Below are 18351 nucleotides of genomic sequence, written 5' to 3' on the forward strand. Positions count from 1 at the left end.
TGAATACATATTGAAGTTTTGTTTATAATATACAAGAGTATAAAAACATTGATATATTATATTTCATTCTCTTAATATGTATTGAAATTAATTTAATTTCTCTTAATTCAGACAAAAATTAAAACATTCTTCACATTTAATTCATTCCGATTCCAATTACAAATCGAGGTACTATATTCAAAAAGTGCTAAATTAAAATAAATCTTGTTTTCGTAATGTTGAATTAATAACTTACTTTCAATAATATGTTTACAATAATCTTACTAATTAAGACTTAAATGTATACAAATGAAAACATTTTGTATTTTTCTAGGAATTTTCTTGAGTTTTCACATTTTGAAGAAAATTAAAACATTTATTGGCAAAATAAATATGACCATATTACCGGAACTAAATATCGAATTCAGCGATATTTAATAAACTATTTTTATTAAATTTGTAAAATAGATAGCACTTCTCTTAAAAATAAATAGATAGCACTTCTCTTAAAAAAATACTTTGAAATAGCCAAATAACAAAAGCAGATACAAAAAGCTTAAAAGGTAATATTCTGATCCCAAATTTATACCAGAACCATTTGCCATCAAAAACTCACTTTGAGTTAACACTTTTTGAATATAGGGATTTGATATTATAATTTGGAAAATATTATAAACTATCTATTTATTTAAACTCTTCCTAATATATTCATCAATACTGTACTGCTAAGCATATTCAAATGTATTGTATAACATATACAATCATATACGTTTGTATTTGATACAAATTTATCGAAACACCTGTACACAATTGTGTTAATAAAATGTGCTAAATTTTCCAGTTTATTCCATTTCACATTGGTTTAGCAATCCAATGTTTTTGTTAAAAGTACATGTTATACATGTATGTTATATACATACATACATGTAGGTATGTATAAGTTCTGTTTCTCGAATTTTATTCTTTGTATATGTTTTCAAATGAAAAAAATTCCCTAATAGTTTATATCAGGCAAATGGAAATGGTGTTGATAAAGTAAACCAACGTAGGTTCATTCATGTTAATAAAAACTCAAATGAAATACTAATTAACAAGTGAGTTTTGTGTATAATAAATTTTGTCAGTCACTAGTCTTACATATCGAGCGAACAAGCTACAATGGTCAAATAGTTTTCACACTAACTTAACTCAAACGTATGTAATAGAATGTATTCTGTAAATATGGAAAGTGCTTTATTTTGATGTGTTTTAATGACAACAAATGTTTATCGAAAACTGTGTTTTCGCAGAATATTATAAGAATGCAGTTTTATCAAATTCTACAAAAGGACATAAGGTCCAAACACATACAATACTTTAAGACGAACTGCGACTGACAGCTACGTAACTTAAAAAAAGTGATGTCCAATCGTTGCGTTGATAAAGTATGCAAAAATAATTAAATATTTTTTAATAATATAAAAAATTTTCAATATAAAATATTTAATGTTTGTATAAAAATATTTAATATAAAAATGGTGTTTTTCGCGCACACACAAATCACAATTATACACTACAAAAAAGACAAACAATAATTTTGACAGTTTTGTTTTTGTTTTTTCGTACGCCAAAGTTGAATATATTTCAACTTTTTTACTTCGTGCACAAGTTTGACGTATTGATTGTGACCGCTCTCATTAAAATACATACAGTAAACAACTCACTGTAGTCGTGATGTCAAACATCAGTGTCAAATATGCGTGAAAGACGTAAACATATGTATTGGTATTGAATTTTATTACAAAATCGATATTTATTTGAATATAAAATTATTGGACTGGGTTTTAAAAGAGGCTTTCTATCGGGGATTGGTACAATTATTATATAATCAAAGTTATTTTCTGATCTAGGGTCAATATTGTTTTAAAATTCGGTAAAGATATTTAGGTTGATAAAAAATGCTAAATTTTATCGCAATATTAGTATGTAAACGTCAATTATAAACATAAAATTAATTTTTTGAGGGTAACTATTGTTTGCTATCAATTTATTAGTGTATAGTTAACATTACGAGGGGCACTGTTTATACAAAGAAAATGGATTAATTTTATAGCCCACAAAAAATTTTACTGTGGTTAATAGGTTTACATAGAGATGTGTACTTTGCGATAAGTAGATCTTCTTGACCAAAAGTAAAAATAGAAGATTAAAAGTCTGATTTAAGCCAATACGAATACAAATTTATAAGGTTGGCAACCGTTTTGAAACATGAAAATATAGCGGTTTCGATATTTAAACTTGTTTCGGTAACGTTATTTTAGCGTTATCGGTAGTTTGGCTTATTTCGGTAACGTTATCTTAGCGTTACAGGTATTTTGGATTATTTAGGTATCGGTACTTTAGCGATAACAGTATTTAGAATTATCTGTAACAGTATTTTGGAGGTATACCTCTATATATAGATAGTAGTACTGAAAAGTTATTTTAGCGTAACGATAGCTTAACACAAATTTATATGTAAATTTCTTAAAAAACATTGTGATTGGAATAGTTTGCAAGCAATGACAAATATTTTTCTTTAATTTTCGCATCTAATAACTTACGCAGACTGTGTTCTGGATCGTTTCAGTACTTCGCTGCCATTACGAATTGTATTTTTTTTATTCGCATTTTGTTGGTGCATTGAAGAAGGTGAAGTACCACCACTACCTATTCCAGTACCAACACCACTACCAGCTATAACAACCGCACCTCCATGATGGTAATGATGTTGATGGTGGCCGTGAATATGATGATGGTGGTTTTTATGATAACCATGGTCATGGGTATTAATGTGATGAGCATAATGTATTCCACCTATAAATATTGTATTAAATAAAAAAAATATTAATTTGTAGCCATAGTCGAAATTATTAAAAAAAACTTTACCTGTATGAAAATTCATAGGCAATTGATGTTGTTGCTGTTGTTGTTGATGGCACGATGCGTAGTGCTGTGGATGTTGTTGGAAGACCACAGATGGCTGGTTGTCCGTTGAATAAGGTATTGAATTTGACGAATTGGTTGATGCCGATGTGGGAACATAGTGCTGTTGTAAATAAACATATCCACCACTCTCAGAGCCAGAAGTATTTGATGCAGGTATTCCAGCAATACCATATTGAGCTGATCCACTTCGTTCAATTGGTTTTTGTGGGAAACTGAAATAAAATGACAAATTAATTATTTTAAAATTGCAAGAAGTAAATATTGTAAGAATTAACATGACGTATATAAAAAATTGTCAATAACCTAACATTCGCACAATTGAAATCCAACAAAATAAGTTTTTTTTTCGAAATTTAAACGAATTTTGGACAATAATAAATTAAGAAATATTCCGTCTTACGTACACTATTCTAGGAAGTACAGTGGACGTCCACTAGTACGAATTATAGTGTCAGCCCCTTTCGTAATACCGAAAAATTCGTATTATTGAACAACACATTTTGTATGTTTAAATTCAAATAATACACATAAAATATTGGATTTTATTTATTTTTGTTTTATTTTTCATGAAAAATTACATAACGGAACAAAATATAATAAATGTGTATTATTTTAAATAAATTTCTTGTACATAAACAGGCATAAAATTGACATATTTACGTATATGAATTGTTAATTTTGAAAGTATCGTGAGTCCAATGGTTGAAATGAGATATACAGTGAATCAACTAAGTTTTTTGCCTACCTTTTTTAAGAGAATTTTGTTTTTTGTTCATAAATAAAATTCAAAAAAAAGGTAAAAAGTAAATTTATGTTTTCCAATTGAAAATAGAGATTGTGTAGAATGGGAAAACCAAGAAAAAAAATAAAAATAAAAATTTTGGTGCATTTGTTATTGCATTTTATTATTTTTCATCAGAATTTGCACGTATATAAAGTATTTTGCATATTGAAATTTCCAGTTAATTTCGTTGGGTTTTTCAAATTATTTTATTGTTAAAAGGACACGTGATAAGTATTTTTCAATTGTAATTTTCAAAAATCATATCCTTATTGTGTGAAACTGTGTAGTTATTTGCGTTAAAAATGTTTAAAGGGAAATAATGAGGCAATTCCAATATAAAAAATTAGTTTAGATTTTTAAAACAAGTATAAATCAATGAAATTCAATTCTGAGATGTTTAGTCCATCATTAAAAAATATAAAATATAGAAATTGATGAAATAACACAAAGAATTATTAAAAAAAACGCACTGAGTTGTCTTTCAAAATCTTTAACTGCCAAAGGAGAGCGACTTGTATCAAAGCAAAAACCATTGAAGTCCTCATTTATCTTCTCCAAAGTCCATATACGAACTTAAAAGAACACTATGTTTAAATTTAGACCTCTAAACAGACCTTAGGTTGCTTGGAAACAATATAAAGTGAACTATAGTGTGGTACGGGAAAAATACTTAATTTAGATATTTACAAATAGAGGCGGTTCTCATCACCAAAGATCCACAAAAGCAATATATTTCAGCTAATACATACACTTATATATAGTTAGAACCCAAATCAAGAATAACTATCCAAATCCAACTACGCCTAGTGTATTTTATTCATAAAATAATGCATTCAAAATATGAGGTAGAATATCAAGATTCTAGCATGTAATAGTTCTATAGTGGTATACGATGATATCCCCATACTTAGAGTGGCTAGGATGGTACTTAGTGTTAGCTTTATTGAATAAGAATCAATATTATACAATTCTAAATGAAATTCACACAGTACTCCCCAAATAGATGGGGTTCCCGTAATGTAGTTTTTGTTTATCAATACAAAATAAAAAAACCCAGATAATTTTTGTTATAATCTATAGATTTATACCCCACTAAAATTTTTTTCTAGGTCCAAATCCATTGATTTCCTAATATATCATGTATCCAATTCAAAATTACTTATTATTTTCGAAATTAAATCAAAGAAACGATAGATTTCATGTTAAGTTAAATATTGAAAAATTCTTATAGGTATATAGGATAATAAATCGGTTAAGAAATGTCCAAACTTAGTCGTTCCACTACTAAAATATCTAAAAAATGTTATTCTAATACATAGGAGAATAAAAATATTAAATTTTATAAAATAATGCAGCAATATTAAAAAAAATGAACAAAAAACCTAAAAAAACAAAATACTTTATTGACCTTAAAAATTAACAATACGTTCACATTTTATCAAAAATCTCGTTAATTTATATCACGATTTTACTTTTTATGGTAGAAAATTAAAATATAAGATATTCTTTAAAAAATACAACAAACAAATTGCTCTATTTTGCTAAAAATAATTGTTCAGATAAAGTTTTTTCTTAAAATTTATAAAATTTTACATAGGCAAATTACTTAATTGATTCACTGTATGTAGAAGGATTTAAATTTTAATAATGTTTTTAAAAAGATGTGTGCCAAAGACAATTTGCAATTTCCATATGTGTTCTAAAATGTATTAAAATGTTCAGATTACATAAAACTTTTATTAGAAACTTGAATGGAATATACCACAATTCTCTAATTTATAATTTTCTCTTAAAAATTAGAATAGTTATCCTTAAACCCATTGTTTGGAATATATACATATGTATATAAATATCATTTTACTTATTTAAAAATCCATCATTTAACATCGATGTTTATTACATTGTAAAATGATTCTTACGGCTTTTTCAATAACAGCGCTTTTGAGGCTTCAATATTGTTCTCAGCAGAGTTATTGTCGGGAACTAATAAAATACTTTCCTCATTGGCGTTATCATCCAATTTAATTTCTTCTCTTGGGTCATCAAAATTCCAATAAAATAAATTAATAACACTAAATAATTGTTGATTTGTAAATATACATGCAGTAAATGGTGTGTATAGGATTTTTAAAAATACAAAACACTTGTAATAAATACAAAAAAACTTCAAAATTACTGAGCTTAAGGTCAATGATACCGAAATAATAAAATAAAAACATAATAAAAACTTCATTCATACGTAAATAAAACCAAAATTCACATAAAAAATGCGTTATTCGTACTATCGAACAGAAAAATTGTGACTTTATTCGTACTATAGAGTAGACAATGCAACAATTTTGCCATTCGTATTATTGGATATTCGTAATAAAGATTATACGTACTATTGGACGTCCACTGTATGACTAAATCTTTTTTTTTAATTAAATTGTGTGTAAAATACAAGAAACCAACATGGTGGATGGTTTCTAAAATCTACATAAGTTTATAAAAGCGAAGGTGGTTCGATACATATTTTACTAACTGGTCTTTAGTTTTTCTAATATTAATTATAGATGATAACTTTTTGATCTGTAGTTAAAATTTCATAGTTAAAAATGATAAGTAAAATAAAATTTGTGTATATCATAAAAAGTTTGCCAAAGAAACAATTGTTTTGTAAATCACTATGCTATTTTTTTACCATTTTCAGTATTGCGATTTTTTTTTGGGAGAAACTGCAGTTTGTGCAGTAAAACAATTTAAAAATCGTCATTCAGTTAAGAGTGCTTTCTTTTGATGTTAATAATACAAAAATTTTATATCAAATAAACAATACAAATTTGCACAAATTCAGATACAATTATTTCTTATTTATGTAAATCTAATTTTGAAAAAGAATCACATTTTTAGGTGTTAGTAAAGTGTAATTTAGTGTAAGCTTTTTTTACGAGTATCATATATTTAACAATATGTTGGTAATTAGATAAAAGATGAATAAATAACTCATTTAAACACAGACCTTTCACCAATAATAAATCCAGATATACATATAATCATAATTGTTTATTTATTTAATAATAAAACAAAATAGTTTTAGTTCGTTTTTAACATTTACACTTTCAATTTAATTATTTACTCGAATTGTGTAAATGTGCAAAGTTAAGACTTTTATCACATAATATCTTTTCTTTTTTGTTAATATCTAAGAGTATTTTTTTAAACAAATTTCAATGAACGTAACATAAATGTTCACGTAAGCACGGGCTACAACACACTAAACAGAGCTCAAGACTTGACGGTTTCAATCTGTGTAAATATAACTACATAAACTCACACACTTACAAACACTTAAATCATAGTGTTAAAGTATTGGTAGACAGGATATTCATGAAGTTGTAAATTATTTCTTTAGAAATATATTTATTTACACATACACAACTTGTAGTTGTATACACATGCTAGCTACACTTACAAAAGGATCATATTAAAGGATAATAAAAGATTTTTACAGTGGGACAATTGTCGGCAATTTTAGGTACAAGTGCGATTTGAAGTTAAGCCGGTAATGAAACTAATTTACTAACCGTAAATAAATAATATTTTCACACCGGTACATTGAAGGAAACGGTACTTGATTATCGATCTGTATTTTTTTAAATATATTACCCACTATGAGAAGTTGAGATTCTCTAAAAACTTAAATATTAAAAAATTTTCTTTCTAAAGGTTTGTAAAAAATTTATTTAAAATATAATTTTCATTTCATGTAAGAACAAATATTACCATTTTTCCAAAATTTTTAAAAAAATTCAACTCTTTCATGAATTTTTATAAAATTTTTAATTTCGAATATTTTAAAAAACAATATTATTTTGTCATAAAAACTTTCTTTAATAAACTTGATTTTATTATTTACGAAAAATATACTAAACGTCTAAACGTAAAAATGTACTGTAATAAAATGTCTAAATATTTTTCCAATGCCACTGTAAATACATTTTAGTAAAATATTTGATGTTGTTTGCAACAAGAAATACAAAAACAACTTTCAATCGATTTAACCTGTAGATTGTTAAAAAAAAACTGCCAGGTGCATATCTGAAATATAGCAGGTAAAAAAACCCCAATAACATACATACATGGGTATGTATTTCGCAGTTTTTTTGCTTTTTTGTTTAATAAGTTAATGGATAGTTTAAGTCCTTCGAAATATGATACAATCGAACATGGTTATAACGATCATATTTTTGTGGTGCCATTAATTTTCAAAAACATTTTCATTGTATTGTGTAGACCGTTACAATAGTTAATAAAAATACAAATTACATTTCGGTTGGCAAATTCCGGTGCATTGGACCTGTTTCTGATACAAATTAAAAATTTCCACCGGATTTTTTCAACCAAAATTATATTTAAAATATTCTATGATTTATTCAAAGATGTTTTAGGAGAAAAACTAATGAAAAAAATAGTAAAAATGGGTATTTGATCATGATTTGGATTGATTTTCCGACAGAGATTTTAATTCTCTTCCTTGACCAGACGGAATTTTAAGACACAACCATTTTAACTCATTCTTTCAATCTTCGCCGAAAAAAATTATTAACAAAAAAATATACTTTTTAATCATTTAAAATAACGATTTAAGCATGACCTTCGGAAATTCTTTTTGAAGCGCATTAAAAATTGACCTAACTAAAATCTAATGAAATCTTTTCTGTCAGTAGCAATTATGGAGGCCCTATTAAATGTTAAAAAAAGACAAATTTTAATTTGTTTCTCTGGGATTTCTACATACTGGTGCCAAAAATATTACAATTTTATTTTATTATTTACTTTCTTTCAAAAGTTAAAAAATATGTCTACCACTGTATATGCCTTAAATATGCATATCACGAGAAATAATGGGTTAATTATGATCTATAAATCGATTCCAAAATTCTTAAATTGTTCTGAAACGTGCTAATATCTTGTTTAAGAATCCACACGATGCTTCATAAAAATCGTATTTTGGTTTCCCTGGTTATAGTGAAAAAAGAAAACAAAAATCTATACCTTTTTTCGAAATCCACGTACGTAAAAAATTTTCTGAAAAGATATCGATAGTAACATATTGATACATATGGGCATTACCATCGTGAGCTAATGAGATTAAAAATAAGGACAATATGTGTACTTCTTAAAATTTGTATATAGAATTTAAATAGCGCTATATTTGGTCCAAAGAAGAAATTGAAGGAAGTTAATGGCCCTAAAATATAAGTGCGTAATAAAAGTTGACTTTTGCTTTTTTGACAAAAATGTTTGATAAAAATAGTTTATTGACATTTGGAATAGTTGATTAATTTTCAACTTTCAAAACCAAAAATAGTTTACTTTGCAATATTATTAAATAATTAGTCCATAGATTTATTTTGGACGGACACTGTTAAAACTTTTGTAATCGGACAAATATTTCGACTATTTAATAACATTCTAATTGAAAATAGCTACCATATAAGAATGATATATGAATTAACATTAACTAACATAAATCTCTTTAGGATGTTTATATCAACATAAAATTAAACACAAACAATTCTGACAAAAATTATTCTACCAAATTTTTTGAAAATTTGTCCATAATTTGGCATCGCTTCCATAAAAATCCCACAATTTATATCGCAATAAACTAGGATATATTTACTCTAAATATCGCCATCCAGATAATACAAACACACAAAAAACTTTCAAATGTACAACAATCAAATTACTGACCCTTCTGATGATAATACAATAATCGGTCATTACTCTCAAATAACCCTTCTGAATGTCAGCTAAAAAGATATCGGATATATCCTGTTTCAACGTGACGAATGTGATATTTAAAAGTCTATGAAAGGAAATCGAAAATTAGCCTTTTATGGATCTTTATCTTTTCATATTTGTATGCTTTAAGATAACTAGTATTCCAACAAATATTTTCCGATAAAAGTCCATTTAAATATTAGCTTTTAAAATAATAAAAAATATTAAAAGAAAATGCTACTAAAAGCGAAAAAATTAGTCTGAAATGTTATTGTAACTTTTCGATTTATCACCCATTTCTATTTATCATCGTAGTGCTTTAGAAAAGCTTTGGAGTCTTTAATTTAATAAAATATTAATGTTTTTCTATAATAATACAAATTTTATTTTTGACGATTTTAAATTTTTGAATCATTGCCTGTGTTCTGTAACTTTCGAATCGACAAAAAAATCGAAAAAATTATAATCGTCTTGTTTAAAACAGGGTGAACACACGTAATTCAAATATATTTTGGTTAATTGTAATGTGTTCAATTTAAAAATTATTTGAATCACGCAACTAAAAAGTGGAAGACTCTAATATTTCAATGTTTTTACAGAACACGGGCACATGTTGGACCTTTTCGTGGAGATGCCCATATGTTATTGATAATAATCGGTTTCACTTGTAAACGCACTAAAGTTGTCGGCTTCCTCGTTTTAACAGTGTTCGGCTGTATATGTATGTATGTATATGAATGTTTTATGTATATATCTATGAAAATATATACATAAATGATGAAGAAAACATCTGCCTATACAAACTACATTAATGAAACATTCTATAAATAAAGTATACTACGTACTTACTTACATATATCTATGTATGTGTATTTATAACAACAGCTGGTAGATGTTAAAGGACAAAGAAAAAAATTGAATTGAAATACATACTTTCTATTCAACACTTCATACATAAATAGCCGCTAATTTATACATGAATGTATACAAAGTTTGTTTGTTCATTTAGAATGCACGTGATTTGTTTACATACATACAGTGTCTCTCATAATTATTCGAATTTGGGCAAACTATAAAAAGAAACCAAATTTAATAATATATTTTGTGTGCAAAATAAATAAATTAATTTGTTATATTGTCTAGATAGTCCTTATGTTTGATATCACGCTTTTTAAAACTTGAAAAATTTGCATTGATTTAAATTAATTGTGTTTTTTTAAAAAAAGTCCATGAAATTGCCTCACAAAAGTATACGAATTTTTCCTGTATTTCATATTTGATCATATTATACGCAACACAAATTTTAGAATCGAATGGTTTTTATGCGTAATATTGTTTTAAGGGGTTACTATCCACGGAAAGGATATATTTTTGGCCCATTTGGTCCACAATTTTGCGGAATTTGTACCCTCTTTTCATGTAATATCATTAAAATGGCGATTTTTGGCCATAATTGTAAATTTTTCTCCTTTTTTCCAGAGATAAAACAAAAATTTGATATTGGGACTTAAAAGACCCTTTGGGGTATCTAAAAATAATATCTTTTGTTACAAGAATCTGTATTTAAACGTTCCAAGATAAATTATTCGGATCATTCTTCTTTCGCTAATTCAATATATTGGAACTTAAGTCCATTTTTATAATACTAGGATCAACTATTTTCGGGGAAAGTTTTCTGGTATATATTCTTTTAGATATCAGCTTTTATACATTTTAAGTTTTCAATGTGTTGTGGAAGTGTACAACTCCAAAACATGCCTCGAAGAAACACCATTCAAAATAGTAAAATCATTATTTTTATATACCAATGGCCTCCATGCTGCATGGCACGATATCATTATGATCACATCAAAAATGTTGATATGTGTTTAAATATTATTTACTATGATCAAATTAAAACCAAAATTTAGGACTTACAGTGTTATTGTAACGGGCAACATAAGCGTGAAAGTTACGAGTAGTAAAAACTGAAATCTACTATATAGGATGACGTTTTGTTAAGGCATGTTTTGGGGTTGTATACCGCTATAATATATTGAAAATTTAAAATACATTAGTGCCAATATGTACATGAATATACACTAGACAACTTTGTCGAAAAATATCGTCCCTAGAGGTACGAAAAGGGACTTATGATCCAGATAATTCAATTAGAAACTGAAAAACGATACCAAAAATACATCTTGGAACGTTTAAGAACAGATCCTTATAACAAAAAATATTATTTTTAGATACCCTATGGGTTCTATTAAATTCCAATATTAAATTTTGGTTTTATTTCTGGAAAAAGGGTGAAAACATTACAAATATAGCCAAAAATCGCCATTTTAATGATATTACATGAAAAGAGGGTACAAATCCCCCAAAATTGTGGACCAAATGGGTCAAAAATATATCCATGCGGTTGATAGTAGCCCCTTAAAACCATATTAAGCATAAAACCATGCGATTCTAAAATTTGTGTATCGTATAATATGATCAAATATGAAATACAGGAAAAATTCGCATACTTTTGTGAAGTAGTTTCATGGACTTTTTTTTAAAAAAGCACAACTAATTTAAGTAAATGTAAAGTTTCCAATTTTTAAGGGGCGTGATATCAAAACTAAGGACTATCTAGACAATATAACAAATTAATTTCTTTATTTTCCACACAAAATATATTGTTAAATTTGGTTTCTTTTAATAGTTTACATAAATTCGAATACTTATGAGAGACACTGTACATGTACGTACATATAATATTTGTTTGTAATTGTAATTAAATATAATATGTACTTTTAAAATGCTAAAGGTGAGAGGTAAAGTACATATAAAAATAATATCTTATTTTGGAATCATTTATTAAAAAAATTAAACTTTTCAAACAAGACTGGCATAATCCAAAATTCGTTTTTTTGAACTGAGGGCTACAAAACGTGCGTTATACTAAAGTCTTTCTTATGTTCATTATATGTATGTATGTATATCAATTCTTAGTATATAAAGCATTTTTAAGAAATATTTGTTTGAAATTTAAGATTTCTGGACCCGTTATAACATCTTAATGGCGGATTTAAAATTTATTTTGGACGGATTTGTGGACAAGTACTTTTAAAAATTTGTAAATTTTTCATATTCTGCAAATTTTCAATCCACTAGTTTATTATCCATCCATACATATGTATGTATGTACAGTGTCTCACATAAGTATTCGAATTTAATGTATTATGAAAAGAAACATAATTTTATAATAGATTTTGTGGGAAAAATAAATAAATAAATAAATTTATTATGTTGTCCAGACAGTCCTTAAATTTTATATCACATTTTTAAAAATAATAAAATAATTTACTTAAACTAATTTAGTCTTTTTTTAAAAAGTGCATAAAATGGCATCACAAAAGTATTCGAATTTTGTGTATACTTCATATTTAGATTAGCATTATGAAGTAAATATAAATAATTAAAACTAAATGAATATTTTGTATAGTATAATTTGCTTTTAAAAACAGCTTCCAAGCGTTGTGGGACCGTTTCTACCAATTCAGGAATAGTTCTGGCTTTATTTTGTCCCATTCTTCATGCAAAGCAACTAGTAGGGTGGTTTTGGATGATTCTTGTTCTTGTAAATATGACTACAAATTTTCAATGGAGTCCAAGTCCAGACATTAACTCCATTGAAAATTTGGTGAAAGAAGATAATTAATGTTGTAAATGATCCACATTTTCAAGTACCAAGACGTGTGTTTTGGATAGCTTTTCTGTTGAAAATAAATTGATTGGGTTGTAGTCCCATTTTGGTGGAACTGTCATGCAAATTCTGCTTTAAAATTGGCAAGTACATTAATACATTTTAGCAGTCCAACACCGTGGGCGGACACACAACCCCAAAATATGACAGAGTCACATCGGTCCTTCGGTATGTACATTAGAGGTGTCTAAAAATATCGATTTTGCTCAGATGGGTCTGATTTTGTTCATTAGTGTCTTAAACTAACTGGTGTAAAATTTTAGCAAAGTCGGATAACGGGAATCCGTGCCGGAAATCGATTGAAAAGTGTAAAATTGGGTAAATAATAAAACTTTTTTAAATTCTTCGAAAATTGTGCCATTAAAATTATATAAAACAACTAAGTTATAGGCATTTTCTTTTCACAAATATGTTGTAAAAACGACTAAATAATTCTTATTTTACTCGTTTTTTTTGTGTACATATGTAGATATTTTTATTTACTTCGCGTCTGTATACAAAACGAAGACCAAACAATGCAAAAATTACATGATGTTTTGAATAAATGGCTTGGGAAATTGTCAATAACTTTACTGTTTGTCCTTTGATATAAATGTTTTATACCTCGTTGGATGTCCTATTATTTATCCAATTTACACTTTTCAATCGATTTCCGGCACGGGTCATCGTTATCCAATTTGACTAAAATTTGACACCAGTCAGTTTTAGACACTAATAAACAAAATAAGACCCATATGAGCAAAATCGATATTTTTTGGAAACCTCTAATGTACATACATACATATGTAAATATATTGAACATATGTATGACTGGATGTAGTGTATGTATGTATGGCTTATGATTGTAATTGATATGCAACAGGTGTTTCACAAATCAACAGGAAAAGTAAAAATATCAACAAAAACCTTCGGTCTTAAATAGGTTTAGCGACAACATTATTGTTTATACTTTAGCCGACCTTTACTGACTGTTTACTAGTAGCTTACGGAAATTTTAAACAAATAAATAAAAAAAACTAATTGAATAACCATGAACCGAGGCATGAGCTCAATGTAATTTAAAACAAAGTTCAGTAGTACATTTGTAGTAGATTCGTAAACACAAACAAATCACACAGTTATACGTACATAAAAAATATTAAATCCCTGTCGGATTTTTATGAGTAACTCAAGCTCAAGTTAACTTTTAGAATCTACAAATGTCTTCAAAAGTAACCCTTAAATGATCTAGAAATAAGCAAACATTTATATAAACAAAATTAAAACCAAAAAATAAAATTGAAACACATAACAAAACTCAAAAATTTATCATTTTATATACCTATTTTTTATCTGAAACTGATATAAAGGAAGTGATTACCGACTCGTTCCTATGGCAACAATGAGCTTTTGAGTCAACTATTACTCATTCCTGGTTAATCATAAGTTAGTTTTAAGTTAACTTAAAATCCGACTGGGATACTATGTATTCGAGTAAATTGTAGGTTCAAATGTTAATATGTAAGTAAATACATATAGCATGTACATACATACATATGTATGTATGTACTATTATTTTATTTAACTCTTCTATCAAAAAAACAATTCAAGTATTAAATCATACATCGTCGCTGCGACTACACAAAGAGCTAAATATAAAATAGTAAGTAATAGGTATGTAAATAGGTTTTTTACATTTTTAATTATTTTTATACCCTTTTATAACCTTCGTGAGAAGGGTATTTATAAGTTTATCATTCCGTTTGTAATTTCTATTATATAATTTTCCGACCCTATAAAGTATATGTATTACGAGTCCTTATAGATAGCTGAGTCGATTAAGCTATATCCGTCTATCTGTATGTTTGTTAAAATCAATTTTCTGAATATTCTCTCAGACATGCTTTCGAGAATTTTCCTTTAAAAATCAGCAAAATCGGTTCATAAATAAAGGATATAAGACCAAAAATCCGAGACAACCTCTGAAAATTTCATCAAAAATTGCATGCTGAGACAGAAATTATAAACAAACAACAACAACACACATAATCATACGGTAAATTTTGTTATTGTACTTGCTTGTTTATATTGTACTTGCTTGTTTATAAAAACAAAGCAAAGAAAAACAACACGTTACGAATGAAGCAGTGTATTGTCATTGGCTAGAAACATGAAATTAAGTATGTAGAGCCTGGATTAAGTGAGAACATACATATAAAAGGGAACTTTTAATACTTCTTCGTTCTACAAAAGGTACTTTTTGAAATTTTAGTAAAATTGAACTTTGAAACATAAAATTAAGCCCGGATAAAGTGGAAACCTATAAAATGGGACTTTTTGGTACTTTTACGTTCTTCAAAAGGTACTTTTTGAATTTTCTATAATATTGAACCTAGAAACGTGAAATTAAGTATTAAGCATTAGGTTAGGTTAGTATTATATCACTATATACATCTCTGATTATGAACAGTTGTCAACTTCATACGTTGTTAACTTTATGCAGTGAATTGCAAGTGCATGTACGAATTTGACAGTTTTCATAATTCATTCCCTTTTTATTATTACTCGTGTTAATACTACTTTTGTCTACTTTGAATTAATATTAAATAAATAGTATAAATGATGAATTAATACACAGTCTTTCAATTATCATCATCCACCGGTTACCATAAATTGGCGACGAGAAAAAAAACAATATACGGAAATTTACATTTTGGATAATAGTACGAGAAAATCTATAGGCATTTTACATAACAAAATGGACGCCGACCAGTTCGAGAAAATTATACAGATGCAAATGCAAATGCTCGAACAGATGAGAATGGCATCAAATACGGACAAGTGCATGTGCAAAATAACGCGGCGAACACTATTTTGGTACAAAATTTCGATCCGTTTGACCCGGTAAAGGAGCCGTACAAAAATTATATCCAAAGATTTCAAAATTACATTGAAATGAAGGGCATTGGCGCTAATAAAGATTATTGCTTAAAACTCCTACTGAATTCAATTGGGATAAGTACGTTCAACATAATCACAGCATTAGCTGCACCGAAAACTCCAGCTGAACTGGACTATGATGACTTAATGCAATTGTTGAAAAGTCATTTTTCACCGACAAGGAATATACTAGTGGCACAGCATCGCTTTTTGACCAAATACCAGAATGACCAACAAACAATTGCCGAGTTTGTTGCAACCCTTCGTGCAGAAATATGCGAGTGTGATTTCACATCCCCTGTACCTGCAACCCTTCGTGTAGATCGCGTCAAAAAAGAACTGGACAGTTTGCAGAATGCGGGTATAATTACAAACGTTCCTAACAGTGATTGGGGTTCTCCTTTGGTTGTGGTTCCAAAGTCAGATGGAGGGGTTCGATTGATCGTGGACTACAAGGTAGGAGTAAACCTACGTTTGGTAAATGCTCATTACCTAATTCGAAAAATTTATCATATCTTCAACAGTCTGCGTAATGCCAAATATTTTTGCCCTTTGGACTTGTACAAAGCCTATCTCCATCTTGCTATTGATGAACCATCCAGTATCATTCATTTCTACGCACAGAGGAACCTACCGAATGAACAGATCGTCTTTTGGTACAAAGACTGCGCCGGCAGAATTCAACCGTATAATACATCAAATTTTGCGGCAGGTACCCAACACTGAATCCTACTTTGACGACAATATCATACACGGTAAGTCTATTGAGGAGTGCAAATCAAATCTGAAATGTTGTTTACAACAACTAAGGAAGTACGACTTACATTTGAATCGCTCAAAATGCAAATTTTTTAAGAACAGAATAGAAGTTTTAGGCCACACCATTGAATACAATAAGATAAAAAATCTGCTTCGAAAATTGATGCAATTGTACAGATGCCAGAACCAAAAACGGTTGATGACGTCAGGCGTGTTTTGGGGATGGTCACATACTACTCGAGATTTATTTTGAATGTATCCACAACTACAACTCCATTGCGGAAATTATTGCATAAAAATACAAAGTTTAAATGGTCATAGGAATGTCGTGAAGCGTTTAACAAATTGAAAAATGAAATCGCGAGCGATCGAGTACTAATGCCATATGACCGCGAGTTGCCACTTCAGCTGGCGTGTGATGCTAATCCAACTGGAATAGCTGGTGTTCTTTCCCATTTAGTGGGTGGAGAAGAGAGGCCAATTGCATTTGCCTCGCGATCGTTTACAAGCGTTTGGCTATTTATTACGCTGTTCACCACTTCCACGAGTATCTGTTTGGCAGACAATTTAATCTTATTATAGATAACCAACCGTTGATGAGGATCATTCATCAGAACAACAAACTTCCACAAATGACCTCAGCCGGGTTACAAAGGTATGCAACATTTTTAAGCGGTTACAATTACCAAATTATTCATAAGAAAAGTGTGGAGAACGTTAGTGCAGATTGCTTTTCAAGAGCACCAGTAACTCAGAATGAGCACTTTGTGAACTCAATTGATAGAGAAGTCCATCAATTATGCAATTTTTCTCTTAACCAAATTTGTTCGAAAAGGTTAAGTTTCGGGAAAATTCGAGAAGAGACACAAAATGATGAAAAACTTTCTAAAATACTTTATGAATTGCGCCATGCGGCGGCAGCAGACTCTGAGTTCACCATTGATGGAAATATAATATTTAAAGGTTAACGCATTATGATACCGTCCTCCTTACAAGATACAGTTTGAAAGAGCTTCACCACACCCACATCGGGACCACGAAGATGAAACAATTGGCCAGTCGTTACGTACATTGGACGAGCTTGTCCAGGTTGTGCCTCTATCCAGTAAAAGCACCACTTCACCCGTGGGAAGAGCCGGACAACAACTGGGAACGTATACATATTGATTATGCGGGTCCCTATCAAGGTCACTACTTCTTAATGGTAGTAGATGCTAAATCCAAATGGATAGAGGTAGGCATATGTACAGCAGCACCAACATCAGCTTCAACAATTGAAATTCTTCTCAACATCTTCACAAGAAACGGATACCCCGACGTAATCGTATCCAACAATGCGACCATTTTCAAAAGTGATACATTTTCATCGTTTTGCCAGGATTGCGGTATATTACAGAAGTTCATAGTTCCTGGACACCCAGCCACAAATGGCCTAGCTGAA

At 28.7% G+C, this 18351-nt stretch overlaps 1 protein-coding gene and 1 long non-coding RNA gene across 9 annotated transcripts in view; one reads left to right on the forward strand and one right to left on the reverse strand.

Moving 5' to 3' along the window:
• Nucleotides 1-18351, reverse strand: part of LOC119602795 (IQ motif and SEC7 domain-containing protein 1) — a 60847-nt gene that overhangs the window by 6972 nt on the left and 35524 nt on the right. For all 8 annotated transcript variants that reach the window (XM_037954502.1, XM_037954506.1, XM_037954503.1 and 5 more), the window contains 2 exons: nucleotides 2887-3158; nucleotides 2562-2814 (listed from right to left, as the gene is read on the reverse strand). In XM_037954502.1, coding sequence (XP_037810430.1) covers nucleotides 2562-2814; nucleotides 2887-3158 — 525 coding nt within the window. The remainder of the gene's footprint in view (nucleotides 1-2561; nucleotides 2815-2886; nucleotides 3159-18351) is intronic.
• LOC119602796 lies at nucleotides 1092-3275 on the forward strand. Its single transcript, XR_005231371.1, has 2 exons — nucleotides 1092-1173; nucleotides 2588-3275. It is a non-coding gene; the product is annotated as an uncharacterized LOC119602796 (long non-coding RNA).

Source organism: Lucilia sericata, unplaced genomic scaffold, assembly GCF_015586225.1.
Source record: "Lucilia sericata isolate MDLA Ls3-8-SP2 unplaced genomic scaffold, ASM1558622v1 Contig000253F_arrow, whole genome shotgun sequence".
Taxonomy (NCBI): Eukaryota; Metazoa; Arthropoda; class Insecta; order Diptera; family Calliphoridae; genus Lucilia; species Lucilia sericata.